Source organism: Cercospora kikuchii, assembly GCF_019650295.1.
Source record: "Cercospora kikuchii DNA, contig_00009, whole genome shotgun sequence".
Classification (NCBI taxonomy): Eukaryota; Fungi; Ascomycota; class Dothideomycetes; order Mycosphaerellales; family Mycosphaerellaceae; genus Cercospora; species Cercospora kikuchii.
The window spans coordinates 2,270,752-2,282,713 of NW_025408590.1; the positions used below are offsets into that span (position 1 = coordinate 2,270,752).

General features: G+C 54.4%; 4 protein-coding genes across 4 annotated transcripts; 2 read left to right on the plus strand and 2 right to left on the minus strand.

Moving 5' to 3' along the window:
- Positions 1-843: 843 nt before the first annotated feature.
- CKM354_001297200 (uncharacterized protein) lies at positions 844-3,904 on the minus strand (the record flags this gene model as incomplete). The annotated part of the gene is made up of 4 exons (XM_044808508.1): positions 844-869; positions 940-2,780; positions 2,831-3,730; positions 3,786-3,904. 4 exons carry the CDS (start codon positions 3,902-3,904, stop codon positions 844-846), a joined length of 2,886 nt encoding a protein of 961 aa, XP_044664443.1.
- A 492-nt stretch (positions 3,905-4,396) lies between these two features.
- Positions 4,397-5,287, plus strand: CKM354_001297300 (uncharacterized protein; the record flags this gene model as incomplete). Its single annotated transcript, XM_044808509.1, has 1 exon — positions 4,397-5,287. The coding sequence occupies one exon, from the start codon at positions 4,397-4,399 to the stop codon at positions 5,285-5,287; it is 891 nt and encodes a 296-aa protein (XP_044664444.1).
- A 3,454-nt stretch (positions 5,288-8,741) lies between these two features.
- On the plus strand, positions 8,742-9,661 carry CKM354_001297400 (uncharacterized protein; the record flags this gene model as incomplete). Its single annotated transcript, XM_044808510.1, has 2 exons — positions 8,742-8,873; positions 8,936-9,661. The coding sequence occupies 2 exons, from the start codon at positions 8,742-8,744 to the stop codon at positions 9,659-9,661; spliced, it is 858 nt and encodes a 285-aa protein (XP_044664445.1).
- Positions 9,662-10,207: 546 nt separating this feature from the next.
- Positions 10,208-11,254, minus strand: CKM354_001297500 (uncharacterized protein; the record flags this gene model as incomplete). The annotated part of the gene is made up of 1 exon (XM_044808511.1): positions 10,208-11,254. The coding sequence occupies one exon, from the start codon at positions 11,252-11,254 to the stop codon at positions 10,208-10,210; it is 1,047 nt and encodes a 348-aa protein (XP_044664446.1).
- Positions 11,255-11,962: the final 708 nt, after the last annotated feature.

The following is an 11,962-nucleotide window of genomic DNA, read 5'->3' on the forward strand; positions in this document are numbered from 1 at the left end:
AGTCTCTGCCGGCATATGCTGCGTTCGAGAGGTCTTTTTCGCACTTGCGGAAACCCTTCAGGTTCGTGTGAATAGGTTGCCAGTTGGCAGTACTGCCGACCTGCCACGAGTGATTTCCGCATTGGTAAGGCTCGAGGTGGTTCGCTTTTGATTGAGAATCAGCAGTTGTTGTTGTTGTTGTTGCGGCATGTGCTAGCAGAGCTCACCTTTGGGCTTTGCTTCTAACATTGCTTTCATCTCATTCATGCATTGGACGAGTTCTGTTGAGTTGGCACCGGTAGTTTCTGCCTGCCAGTAGTGCTTCCTCCATTCTGCCGAAGCCAGGCTTGCCAGCGTCGCGAGAGTGAAGAGCTTCGTCCACTTCATTGCGGCTGGAAATCTTGAGTTAGGCAATGTCGACCTTGCTTTGACTTGCACGATGTCGACGACGGACTGTTCATATTGTGCGACCTTGACAAGTGGCCACTGCCAGCTCTTGGGCCGCCGCCATCTTCCGGCCTGGCAGTACCAGAGGTCATATGAACCCAAAACCAGGCAATGGCACGTGAGTTGCGCCCACACAATAGTCCCATCTCTCCTTCAGTCGCAGTCCACGTCCGCGGGAGAGGATTAGTATCTCTTTGCAAGAAGTTCTGACTCATTGGTAAGCCGTAAGCTACCTTGACATGTAAAATCATGCAACCCAAAGCGGCCGTCTCTTTTACTTGAAGCTATATCGTAAAGTGGTCTCCAGAAGCTAGTGTACACAAAGTCGTTCGATGTTTGAACTCGAAATCTCTTGTGAGATACAGGACAAAAGAAATTGCGAATTTTGCGCTCGTCGTTCATGCGTTCGTTCGATTGTCACAGCGGATTCAATGAATCAATCACTGCACAGAAGAAATATCAGCTAGAGAAGAGAAATGGAAAGGCGCGTGAATCGAATTGAGTTTCACATACTGGTCCGTAAAGTCTTCGCCGCTTCACTTTCCTCGCCTGGGCCATGTTCCTTCTCTCCACTACTGCTACTGACGGGACTCTTCGGGTGTGTGAAAGGGCGATTTCGCAGGCGATTCACAGTCGTCGTGATACGATGCCGGCTGAAATGCACTGCTCTCGCTTGTTGCGTGGAGGGCGCTGGCTGCGAAGCCCTCGTTGGCGCTTGCGGAGGCGGCTGTGAGACCCTTGATGGTGCTGGTGGAGGAGGAGGTGGATCTGGCGCGCGATAAGCTAGCACGTCGATGCCTGATCGACGCAAGTCTATTTTCGGGTTTGCATGGAAGGTAGAGGCACGGCTTCGAGGTCCAAAGGAGGGTGGCAGAGCACGCTGAAGATCGTGGAGCTCGTTGTATGAAGCTTTGTGCGGGATCGGTGGAGCGGTCCGGTAGTGAGCATCTTTGATGGGAGTATGTGGCGGAGTGATATCAGTGTCTTCTTCTTCGTCAGCATCATCTGCCGATGAGATGGAGTCAGGACGTGGCGGTGTGATTTTGATCTCCATGGAAGTGACAGCCGAGTCTTTTCTAAAAGATTCCGGACGCTTCGCTTGCGGAGTGCGCTGGATCTCCAACAGTGATATTGAAGACATATTTGAGCTTGCCTGACTCATGATGCTGACGGGTCTCGGAATAGCTGGCGGAGCACCAGCGGGCGGTCTCGTAGGCGCAAATATCGGTGACACATTGCTGAGGGTGTCAGTGGTGGGTGGCGTGGCGACAGGGCGGCGAGCTGGCGATTCCCTGCTCGAAGAGCCGCGTGGAGTTGGTGTGCGCTCGAGGCGCCTGCCCGCGACGTTTGGCTGTGCTGCAGCGTAAGATTGGCGCTGACCAAACTCCTTTCTGATGGGCTCCCAGGTACTGCCCTTCTCTCGCAGCGCTTGTTGCCATTCTGCATTTCTGGCTTTGCACGTGGATGCATCATCCTCCGTGGTGTGGGTATGAAGCTCACAGAGATCGACGCGCCAGCTAGGAACGTGCTCTCTGAGCTTTGGGAAGATGCCGCGAGTGAACTGATACTCCAGGAGATCATGCAGGAACTGTGGTGGCAGTAGCTGCGCGTAGCCCGACTTGTCGCGCGGCAGACCTCGGAACGTGAAAGCGGCTTCTTGTATGAGATAGCTGCAAATTAGGGAGTTTGGCGGATTCAGTTTGTAGGCCAAGCGAAGGATTTCTGGCGATGAGCTCGCATATGGGGTTCCGCTCTCTCGATGTTCGACAAACTTATCCATCACCGCATTGCGCAGAGCAGGGATCTTCATACGGATGGCGAAAGCGTACAATCGGATCAGATCTTGTTGGTGTTTTCGAACGAGGAATCGTGCTTCATTGGTTTCGCGCTCGGCATCGGGCTCTCGGGCACAACGGGCGGCGGTCGTCTCATCATCGTCCGCAGAGTCATCGTCGGCCATTTCGCGTATGCTGCGCAGCTTGGCAGCTTCGCAGGCATCGCTTTCGAAAGAGACGTCGACTCCCGAATCATGGTTTGTCTGGGATCCGTCTTCGTCGGAACGGACTCGATCCTTTCCTTTGGGCGTTTTGGGGCGGGCAGGCAGACCATCGGTGCCGCGTACCTCTTGCAGTGTCGGAAGACAGATCTCTGCTGAATAAAGCCAGGATGCGAAAAGTGCAAAGTCTCGAGGCTGCTCATGAGGTAGCTGAATGGTGTCGTTCGGCGGTCCATGCCACGCATCGCCGAAGGTGTCCCTGAAAAAGTCGGAGACATGGCATGCGAGCTCTTTATGTAAGGTGAACGATACTTGACCACGGCCCACCAAGACGGTGCACACTCCGCGTAGAAGGGTGCTGGAGACAGAGTTAGTGGCGATTACTCAACAGTGTACTTCTGCACTCACTGAAACGTCGGGCTGACCACAGGTGAGGGTCGAGGAACCACGTTGGGAGAATCCGGTAGTGACAATGCACCTCGGGCAGCGCACTTCTTTTGTTCTTCCTTTTCCTCGTGGCAGTGAAAATAGCACGGCTCGTACTCCCAGAACGGCTCCGGCATGTCGTGGTGCCTCTTTTCAATGGCCCTCGGTGACTCGTGGTATCGCGCGTGCAGTGCTCGATTATACGGTGGCGGAAACAGGTGCGTGGTGAGCATGAGGTCTAGCCAGGAGGCTTTGATGTCTTCAAGTCGACGAGCACCTTCAAACAACAGGTAGTCTTGCAAGCGCATCACGTACGGCTTTTGATTCGGCCCGGAGCAACCCAGACTGTCATCCCAACCAAAGGCACCCGCTGCGAACGCCCTCTCGATGGCGGGTAGTGCGGTGGTCCTGCAGTATTGGTCGTTCTGCTTCCAGAGACGCGTGATGGCAAGATTGGCCAGCTCCCATAGCTCGTGCCGCGACGCGAACAGGTACAGGTCGATCAGATCCTCGTCCCTCCATGTGCCCGCAGCCTCGATGACTTTGTGTGGTGCCTTGGCCACCAGCCTGGTCGCTTGTGGTGGCTTTGAGGCATATTCCTCTGGTAAAACGAGCTGGCCCGTGTACAGCCAAGTGGCGAAGACGCGGAATAGTGTCACGCGAAGGGTCCGCAGATCCAGTGGACGGTCGGTGGGGCATGGGCTGATATCGCCGAGCAGGCAGGTCTCTCTCTTGCCGGCAGGTGAGGGCTGCACTTGCCCTTCGCGCTGAAGCAGCTCGTCCAGGAAGGTGGGACATCGTTCTCGCAGGAGATTCGTATGCAGCGTGAAGGGCACCGCTTCGGGGCCGACGACGAACGTATGGACTTCTTGATATGCGCCGCTGCGATTGTCAGTATCTTGCAACGTGCCACGGCAGAACTGGGCATGCGACGTACAAGCGCCAGAGCTTGAACTCATACTGAATGGTCCATCTTGATTTCTTGTGTTCCTTCTCACGGAGTGGAGCATTGATGACGAGCGTAAGGCGCTTGTTGATGGCGGTTTGAGTCGCCATGGCGGCGCATGTCGAGAGGCGGAGGGAGCATGAGAGTCGGACAGAGGTGGTTGGCGTTCGTGAGGAGCAACATGATCAAGGAGTATACTGGGCGACAGGAAATTTGACGGGCAAGGATGCATCGTGGAAATGGGGATACTTATGCTTTCGGACCAGCCCAACCACTGCCAGGAACGCGTCGGAGGGCATGCAACGAACACGGTCCGTGACAGTCATGGGCGGTATTGGGATCATGCAGGGAGCGGAGGAGGTGCTCCCGACCACACGGTTCTGTCGTGAGCAAACTCACATGTCGGCAATGGTCTGTCATGGCGGTTGGTGGGTGCTGGTCGGAGAGAGGGACGGGAGTTGTGGAGTGGAAGTCGTGCGGATGCGGGGCTCGGCGCGGACTCACTTCCGCTGACGGCTCTCGTCGCTCTTCCAGTTTCTGACAAAAACGAATACCGGACACCGATATTGCATACATATCGACCGCCCTCCCACCCTGCAACCATGCCGCGACCACCGGCGCCGCTCGACGAACACAAAGACTTCATCATCGACAGCATCGACGTCCTCGGCCTCACCCAAGCCGAAGTCTGCGCCGAACTGCGCGACAGCCATGACCTGAACATCGGCCGCAGCACGCTCGTGAAGGCGTTGGCCCGATGGGGCTTCCGCACGCGACGCGTCAACTTCGAGGATACGCCCGCCCTTCGTATGCGCCTGCAGAACTACTTCCACCAGACCACCAAGACCGATGCTGAGATCGCCGCGCTGCTCACTGCCGATGGCATGGACATCACATGCGTGCGTGTCCGGAAGCTGCGCAAGGACATGGGCCTCTACAAGCGGGTCGATGCTGACCGCAGGGACGTCGCCGAGAACACGGTGGAGGAGCTGCTGAAGCTGGAGTTCCAGAACGAGGAGATTCGGAACATGGGTCACAAGCAGCTGTATCGCTACATGCGCAAGAAGTACAATGTCACTGGCAGAGACCGCATGTTTGTCATTGCCAAAAAGCTGGACCCCGAAGGCCCAGATCGGCGTCTGAGGGCGCAGAGAAGGGCGGCAAGGAGGTCGGGCTTGGAGAAAGAGCGAGCCGTCAAGGAGAACCAGACGCAGCAGTCTCCCGCAACTGCAAATGCCGTGTCTGTCGAGCAGCAGCCGCTGCCAGGATACGTGCCTCTCGATCCCGCCATGTATCAGGCTGAGTATGCCTCGCAACGTATACAGGATGACAGTGATGCGTCAGCACAGTACCCATCACACGGTGGGTATTCGCAGAACAGCAGGCTGACTGTGCCCGTGACTGGGGCCAATGCTCCAATGCAAAGCTCATATGCTGCGGTGCACAACTCGACAGGTCCGCAATTCGATCCAAGCCATGTGCCACCATTTTGAGACAGACACGACGAATTCCGGCGACTGTTTCCCTACAGTCAGCCAGTATCGTATCCCGCGTTATCGCTGGTCGAGCTACTTGACAGCAGTCAACGACCCTTTGAGTCCCCAGATCTATTCGGTCTTCTCCCATCCGCCGCGGCGAAGAACAGATCGGTCTCAGTACTTGGAGTGCACTTTGCTCGATGAACGAACATGGCATGAGGCACAAATTGTGCGTTTGACTAGTAACGACGCTGTAACGAAGGCGAAGCATGAAATACGCTGCCGATATGGCACATCGCAGTCGAACCTATCCACCGTATTCCCATACGCTCGAAGATCTGGCGTTGCAGCTCTCCAGACGCGGTATCTGAATCAACTATCGAAACGGCGTTGCCAAAATCCATGGCAGTTGCGTCTGGTTTTTCAGACAGATTGGTCGAACCACGCTCCTTGCGCACAAAAGAGGTACGATACGTTGTTACCAGGTAGCGCGACTTGAGACCGTGCATGCTCAGAGTTGTGATGGAATGACTATCTTCTCAAGCTTTAGAACGGCGAAGTGCTTGGACCAACTTCCAAGGAGTTGTGTGCTTTTGTCAACTATGCGACGACATCCCTCTCGAAACTATCAGAATCAAAGGGATCCCGGGCTTAGCGGTCTGTTGTTCTCGCCTCATCGGACTGCCCATCCTTCGCACCAGCTCAATCGCTAACAATTATCGTGAATGCCAACGTCCGAACAAAAGCAAGCATCAAAGTTGTTTACTTGGCCCCCCGCGTTGTCGCTATACGCCCGGTACTGACAGAGCCCATGGCTGTTGACAAAAACTTGAGATGTGTCTGGTGCTTTTCCGTCGTTGTAATAGACATCTATGCGCTCAACACACTGTGTTGCTTTCCATCCGATGAGAGAAGCGTCACAGCCGGTGGATGCGTCGTTGGTGCAAATCGCTCGTCGACCTCGGAATTTGCTTGAAGTAACTTGGTTTCCGCCGAGTGAGTTCTCGTGTAGAAGGGAGTACTCGCAGTCGCCTAAGGAGGCACCTCTGTATGCGATGATTGCCATGTCGTGTTTGACGGCGGCTTGTGTGCCGGATGGGGCGAAAACGGCCAGCATAATGGCCACTGCCGTGGCAGGGCTAAGGGAAAATTGCATTTTTGTGTAGTCGGTGTTTGCTGCAACTGGACTGGTCGGATGGAATGGGGTGTCGCAATGGAATGGATCTTGAGTAAATGATATTGCTGGAGTTGCACCCCCTCACTGAAGCGGTGGCAGTATGTCTCATATAGTCTGCGACCAAGACATACGCGCCAAGCTCTATGTAGGTTAGGTGAAAGTGATGCAGGGATGTTTCTCCCGTCGCCTTAGTTTAGCCCTGTGGACAGTTACCGCCAGTGGCTCGATCGATAGCGCCCTTCTACAACCAATCTGACATCTCTTTCTGAATACGAAATCAGCACTAATTGAGGGAATGTCCTGAATCAGGTTAGGCATGGTGTATGAGACTGAAGATGGCACGACAACAAGGTGTCACTGGCTTAGTGTGTGCGCCAAGCCAGTACTATTGCTACTAAACACCAGTGCGTTCTTCATATTGTCAGCACTAAAACACGAGCTTCGCTGGCGAGGTCTAGACGGCGACCTTGTCAGCGCCTGGAAGCTACGGTGAGCCGTCTACAAGCCAACAGTATCAGAGAATTCGTCGGTTCAGCCGAATCGCCATGATGATAACATCGCCTGCAAAAGAACCATTTCACATTACTGACGATCTATCCTACTGTGCGGAAGAAGATTAGAAAGCACCATGTGCACCATGTCGGTTTTGGATCCAGGACGCTATCATGGGCTTTCGTATGTCTCGGGCCAGCACGGTCCATTCCACTTAAGGGCAGCTTTGACCACGCCTGATGGAAGCTTCGTATTCGATGGTCTCTTCCAAAGGCATCCAGAGCTTTGCGAGTTGAGTCGGACGAGGTCTAGGTCCGGGTCGATGCAGTTTTCATCAACTAAGAGTATAATCGAGAAACGGCCGGGCAGACATCCAAACTTTGCCAAGGTCTTCCAGCGAGCGGCATACACTTAGGTTCATTTCAGCAGACAGCTACTTGATCTTCGTTTTGATGTAACAGGGCTGTTCGAGCTGAACTATGAGTCTCTCGAGTTCGCTTGGCGACAACCATGACGGAAATGCGTTGCGGTGAGGCGTTATCATGCGCCATGACGCTGGTCGCAGTGCTCAGGAACTAACGAGCCGGGTTGCTGTCGATCATCGAATGGCTGTCATCGAATACGGAAGGCGGAAGGAGGCATGGTGGTGCACTAGCTTTCGTCGGCCGTCCGGCACACAATGCGAGCCTCGTGCGACATCATGCATCTGCGACCCGTCTCCCGGATCGTGGGAACTCTTTTAGTGGCGGCGTGCTTTACGGCGAACACATTGTCAGGCAAGGAAAAGCAATTTGAACATTTCGAGGCGGATGGTTGTGCTTCGATGGAGCTGGAGTTCGTTCGCAAGCTGTCGAAGCATATGGCAGTTCGGTTCCGTTCGCGGTGGCCGGGATCAAAGCTCTATGCTGCACTGCCGATCACAGTGAGGCAAAGGCTTTTTCAGAGCTTCGATAAAGCTTGACTCGTCGTCTCGTGCATTCTCTGGGCGCTGATGGAGAGCTGAGGACTGTGTGGTGGTGGCTTCACAGGACGCCTAAGGACGCCTCGTCGTCAAAGGCTGCAGTCTTGGCTGATAAGCTTTTGACTACCGACACTGCATGAGGCTTGTGACACGTAAGCATTGGACCCTCTGCACCCGTCGTTCCTTCTGCCTCTCAGCACCTCTGATCCGGACGACACCGATTGGCAGAATGTCCAAGACCACTGCGACAGCTCGACAGACGCCAATAGAGCCCCTCAACGCCGCGGAGTCGACTACACAAACTCTCTCGACCCTTCGACCTCTTCATTTTCCCGAATAGCCACATCCACTGTCGATCATTGACCTCATGCTCCCGCCGCAGTTTGATGCATGAGCACAATTTCTCACTTCACATCTGATCATTACTCTTCGTGGGCAACACACTCATAGCGGCACAGCTCACCTATCGCTTTGAATAGCCCTCCCACGATCAGCCACACGTGCTCGACACATGGAGGATGAACAGATCAACACCGCTTCGGGACGAATTGCCTCCGCCATCTACGTCGATATCGTAAACTTACCGACCTCACATGTGCTTATGCTGTTGTGCGGCTCATACTGTGAGCAGCGGTGACGACTTTGGGGCGTACTGCAATGCCCACCACCCTCAAGATGTCAACCATAAAGCCGTCGATACAGTCGCTGAACAGTGTCTCATCCAGTTCCTCACCAGTCATCAGCAGCACAGCAGTCCCAGTCTCTCAGAAGTCCCTAGCAGTGCCTTCCATTGGCTAGCTATACTTGCATCAGTCCAATTCCCTTCAGCATTCAACGACATGCTTTTCTCCAGAGGCCTCGCGGCCTGCATTGCCGCCAGCAATGTTCTCGCAGCACCTATCCCTCAACTGGCAGGCGAAGGTGCAGCTTGTGATTCGGTCTTTTCTTCTACTGACAATGGAGTTGGATATGTGAGTCGACCGCCTAAGAAATCCTCTTTTCGGATTACATGCTGATCGCTTCACGACCACAGGGCACCGAAAACGCTCTCAATAACCTCGCCAGCATGATCTCAGGCGCCAAAGCCGGCCATCGCCATCGCCGCCAACTCGCCGGTGAAGGCGCAGCGTGCAATTCTATCCTATCCAGCACGGATAATGGCGTTGGCTACGGCGTCGAGAACTTACTAGACGGTCTTGCTGGCGATGACACCCCAGCTTCTGGCGGATCCGGTGGCGGTAATCCTGCTCCCCCTCCACCCGGACCACCAGCAGGAGGACCACCACCTCATCGACGACAACTCGATAAGATCGCCAAAGGCGTACAAACGCTCTCTAGCGCTTTGGGAACTGGTCAAGCGACGGAAAGTACGACCGACGCGCTTGTTGATCTCGACGGAGAAGCTACGGGCGCTGCTGCGGATCTCGGATCTGAACTCGGTGGGTCTGAAGAACAGAGTTTAGAAGAAGTTGGATCGACGCTTGGGAAGGCGGGTGGGAGTATCTTGAGTGGGGCTGCAGGAAGTTCTTCGACGATTCCAGCATTACCCGCGATTCCGCATGCGAGACGTCAACTTGATAAGATTGCGAAGGGGGTGCAGACTCTAGCTGCTTCGAAGGGACTTGGTGATGCGACGGAGGGGTTGACGGGTGTTGCTGTTGATTTGGATGGGACGTTGACTGGTGCTGCGGCCAACGTTGGCCAAGAAATTGGCAGTGCGGAAGAGGGTGGGTTGGAGGAGATTGGTAGTGGCATTTGAGATGCCGCGAGAGACACATTGATGCAGACTGAGTGACTGGGATTGCTGTGCTATGATGGGACTAATGGTTATATGAGTGATGAGATTATGGTTCATGACTGGTTCGAGCGTTTGTGTGTATTCATAGCGAGCGTGCGGGAGTGCATTTGTAGTCGGCGAAATTATGTTATAGCGAACTATGTGTGCCCGAATGAGTGAGAGAGGCATTGAGATTATGAAGTGGAAGCAGCAAAGTGCTGCCGGTGTTTGGAAGTGTCAAGCCCGTTATAGCTCGTCTCTTCATCTCAGAGCTATGTAAACTCTGATGGCCGTTGGTATTCCTCTGTCGCCAAGACCGACGCGCCGTGGCCAGCTCTCGCGTCCACATTTTCCGAGCTACGCCACTTTCGATGGCCATTATCCAAAGAACTCGTGGAAAGCCTCCCTTGTCTCCAAACCCAATCGAGGGCTCCAAGCTGACTGGCTGCGCCTGGGGCGACAGTGCGTTGCAGCAAGTTGTCTAGAAACACCGCCTTCCACCATTGGCTTTAGATCATGCGCCCTTCTTCAACCCTTGAGCCTCATTCCCGTTGAGTCTCGTCCTCTGCAGAGAGCATCATCAGAGTGCTTCACGAAGTCTTCCGTGACATCGACGAAGTTCGTTTCGCCCTCTGACAAATCCGCAGGCAGAATCTCGAAGCGATGGCCAGCCCAGTGTCCCTTCGCATGCTTGCGTTCCCGAAGGATGCCCCTGCCCCAGCAGATCCTGGTCAGTAGTCCGGCATCGAGACTGACATCTGGATATCCTTTGACAACGGCCTTCGCACAATTTGTGCTCCCATTTGGGTGAGCGACTTCCAGCAGAACCTTCTCTCCTGCTGTGAGATTTCCGAGAACGAAGGATTTGGAACCTGCGATCCATAGTCCACTGTCGGCTCGTAGAGCGTGCTTGAGATCCGTTTCCAACACTTTCCACGACACATGCTCCCCAATTCGCGAAGTCCAACTCTCAAGTGCGCTCATCCACTCCTCCTCCACACTTTCTGGCTCCACTTCCACGCTTTCATCCAATTGGCGATAGTTCCACATCCTCGCCGGACAAGGCCCATACCTCGCTCCAACGTGGCGTCCATGCGTACGAGCATTCCAGTCCTTCTGTTCTTCCACGTAGTCAGGAGAGAGCTCCACGCTAGAAGTGGGCAAGTCGGACAGCCAGGTTCCAGTACAGATGAGGGATTTGCCGGCCCAGGAGGTTCGATTACGCTCGCAGTCGGCGAGGATGTGCGCTTTTACAAACATCCAGCTCGTTGTGGAGCAGCAGCCAAGCGCGAATCTGTCCTTCTTGTCGAGACCGGGATCATCGAGGATGATATTGAGAAGCTCGGCAGGGAGGCGCTCGATGGGAGCGAGTGGTTTGGTCTCATTGGCGATAGCAGGAATGAGCTGAGATGGCACGCTTCCTACTCGGTCGCAGCTCCGCTCGTCGTCGTTCGAGAGCTTGGTCGGCACGTTCGTCCTGCGCAGCAACTTCTCGAATGCGCCAAAGTGCCACTTCTTGTTGACAAAAGCTTCGGTCAACGCGTATTTCTCTTCCCAGCCCGGGGCGAGAGACATCTGGAGTTCCTGCTTTAGCTCTGGAACGTGGATGCTCCATCGCTGTGGAGAGCGTTCTGTTTGGTCGACACCGGGGCACTGTTTCGAACAGGATTAGCTAGATGAGCGTATCTGTGAACCGATTCTGGAACTAACCACATCGTGAAGAAGCTTTGCGTCGAGTTTGGTCTCGAAAGGTGGATGGATGTGAGTGTGTTCGGAGGAGGGGAGGAGAAGAAGGAAGAGGAAGAAAGCGAGCACATAAGAGTGGAGCTAGCTCCAAATAAGGTTTGCCGCATGTGCTACGCCGCTTCCTGATCCAGACTGCTGCTGCTGCCGCTGCTGCCTGATTTCAAGTGAGGATGGACGCCAGTCTCTATAAGAAAGCGTCGCTGTCGATTCTTGCGAATGAAAAGAAGCTACGCGGATCGAAGCTTTCACCTCTGGCCGTTGGGCTCGCAGCCGGTATTCCGATATTGAATGAGTCTCGGAGATGCCACCCTGGTGCCCTCAAGAGACCGTAGCTACTGGAGACACCTGCCTTGATGCGCTTTGGAGATTTTGCGAAGTTTGCATCAGCAGGTATTTCATACTCAAAAGACGCTGGTTGGGTTGGAGATGATTTGTTCTCTCAATTCTCTGGCAGAGATTATTGATCATTATTCATTAACTTCTGTCCGAAATTTTGTTCTCGTCATACATCTCGCATGACGGTACCTCCCATGCATC